The 382-nt window shown below is 65.2% G+C and overlaps 1 protein-coding gene across 1 annotated transcript in view; it reads right to left on the bottom strand.

Moving 5' to 3' along the window:
* The window catches only part of LOC103908492 (nuclear mitotic apparatus protein 1), a 21,563-nt gene that overhangs the window by 2,909 nt on the left and 18,272 nt on the right, over positions 1-382 (bottom strand). Inside the window, 1 exon segment of the mRNA XM_009290877.2 lies at positions 105-146. Within this exon segment, the coding sequence (XP_009289152.2) occupies positions 105-146 (42 nt within the window).

Below are 382 nucleotides of genomic sequence, written 5' to 3'. Positions count from 1 at the left end.
CCACAAACAGTACACAAGAGGAGAGGGCGGCTCTGGTGGGAAGCGGCAGCAGCTAGGGCCGTGCGCCCTCAGAGTTTAAGCAGCGAGCACTTCGCCCGCATTACCTGCTTAGCTTGTTCTTTCTGAAGCACCTCTAGCTGCTCCACCTGCAAGCACAAAAGGCAGAAGTGAACACGCGGCTGGCGCGGACCGGGCTGCCCTTCCCGGCAGCGCCCGTCCCCTTCACGCCCGAGCATCGCTTGGGGAGCGTGTCCCAGACCCCCAGCTCCTGGGCTGAGCGGGAGGACGAGGATTCAGGGGCACGACAGGAGACCAAACGCGCCCCTTTTCCCAGGGGGGTCAACCCCCCACACCGTAGCGCTGCCACGCGCTGAGGGCGCTG

The sequence above is a fragment of the Aptenodytes forsteri genome, unplaced genomic scaffold, assembly GCF_000699145.1.
Source record: "Aptenodytes forsteri isolate BGI_AS27 unplaced genomic scaffold, ASM69914v1 Scaffold254, whole genome shotgun sequence".
Classification (NCBI taxonomy): Eukaryota; Metazoa; Chordata; class Aves; order Sphenisciformes; family Spheniscidae; genus Aptenodytes; species Aptenodytes forsteri.
Note: the sequence above shows the minus strand (reverse complement) of the source record. Positions and strands in the feature narration are given on the sequence as shown.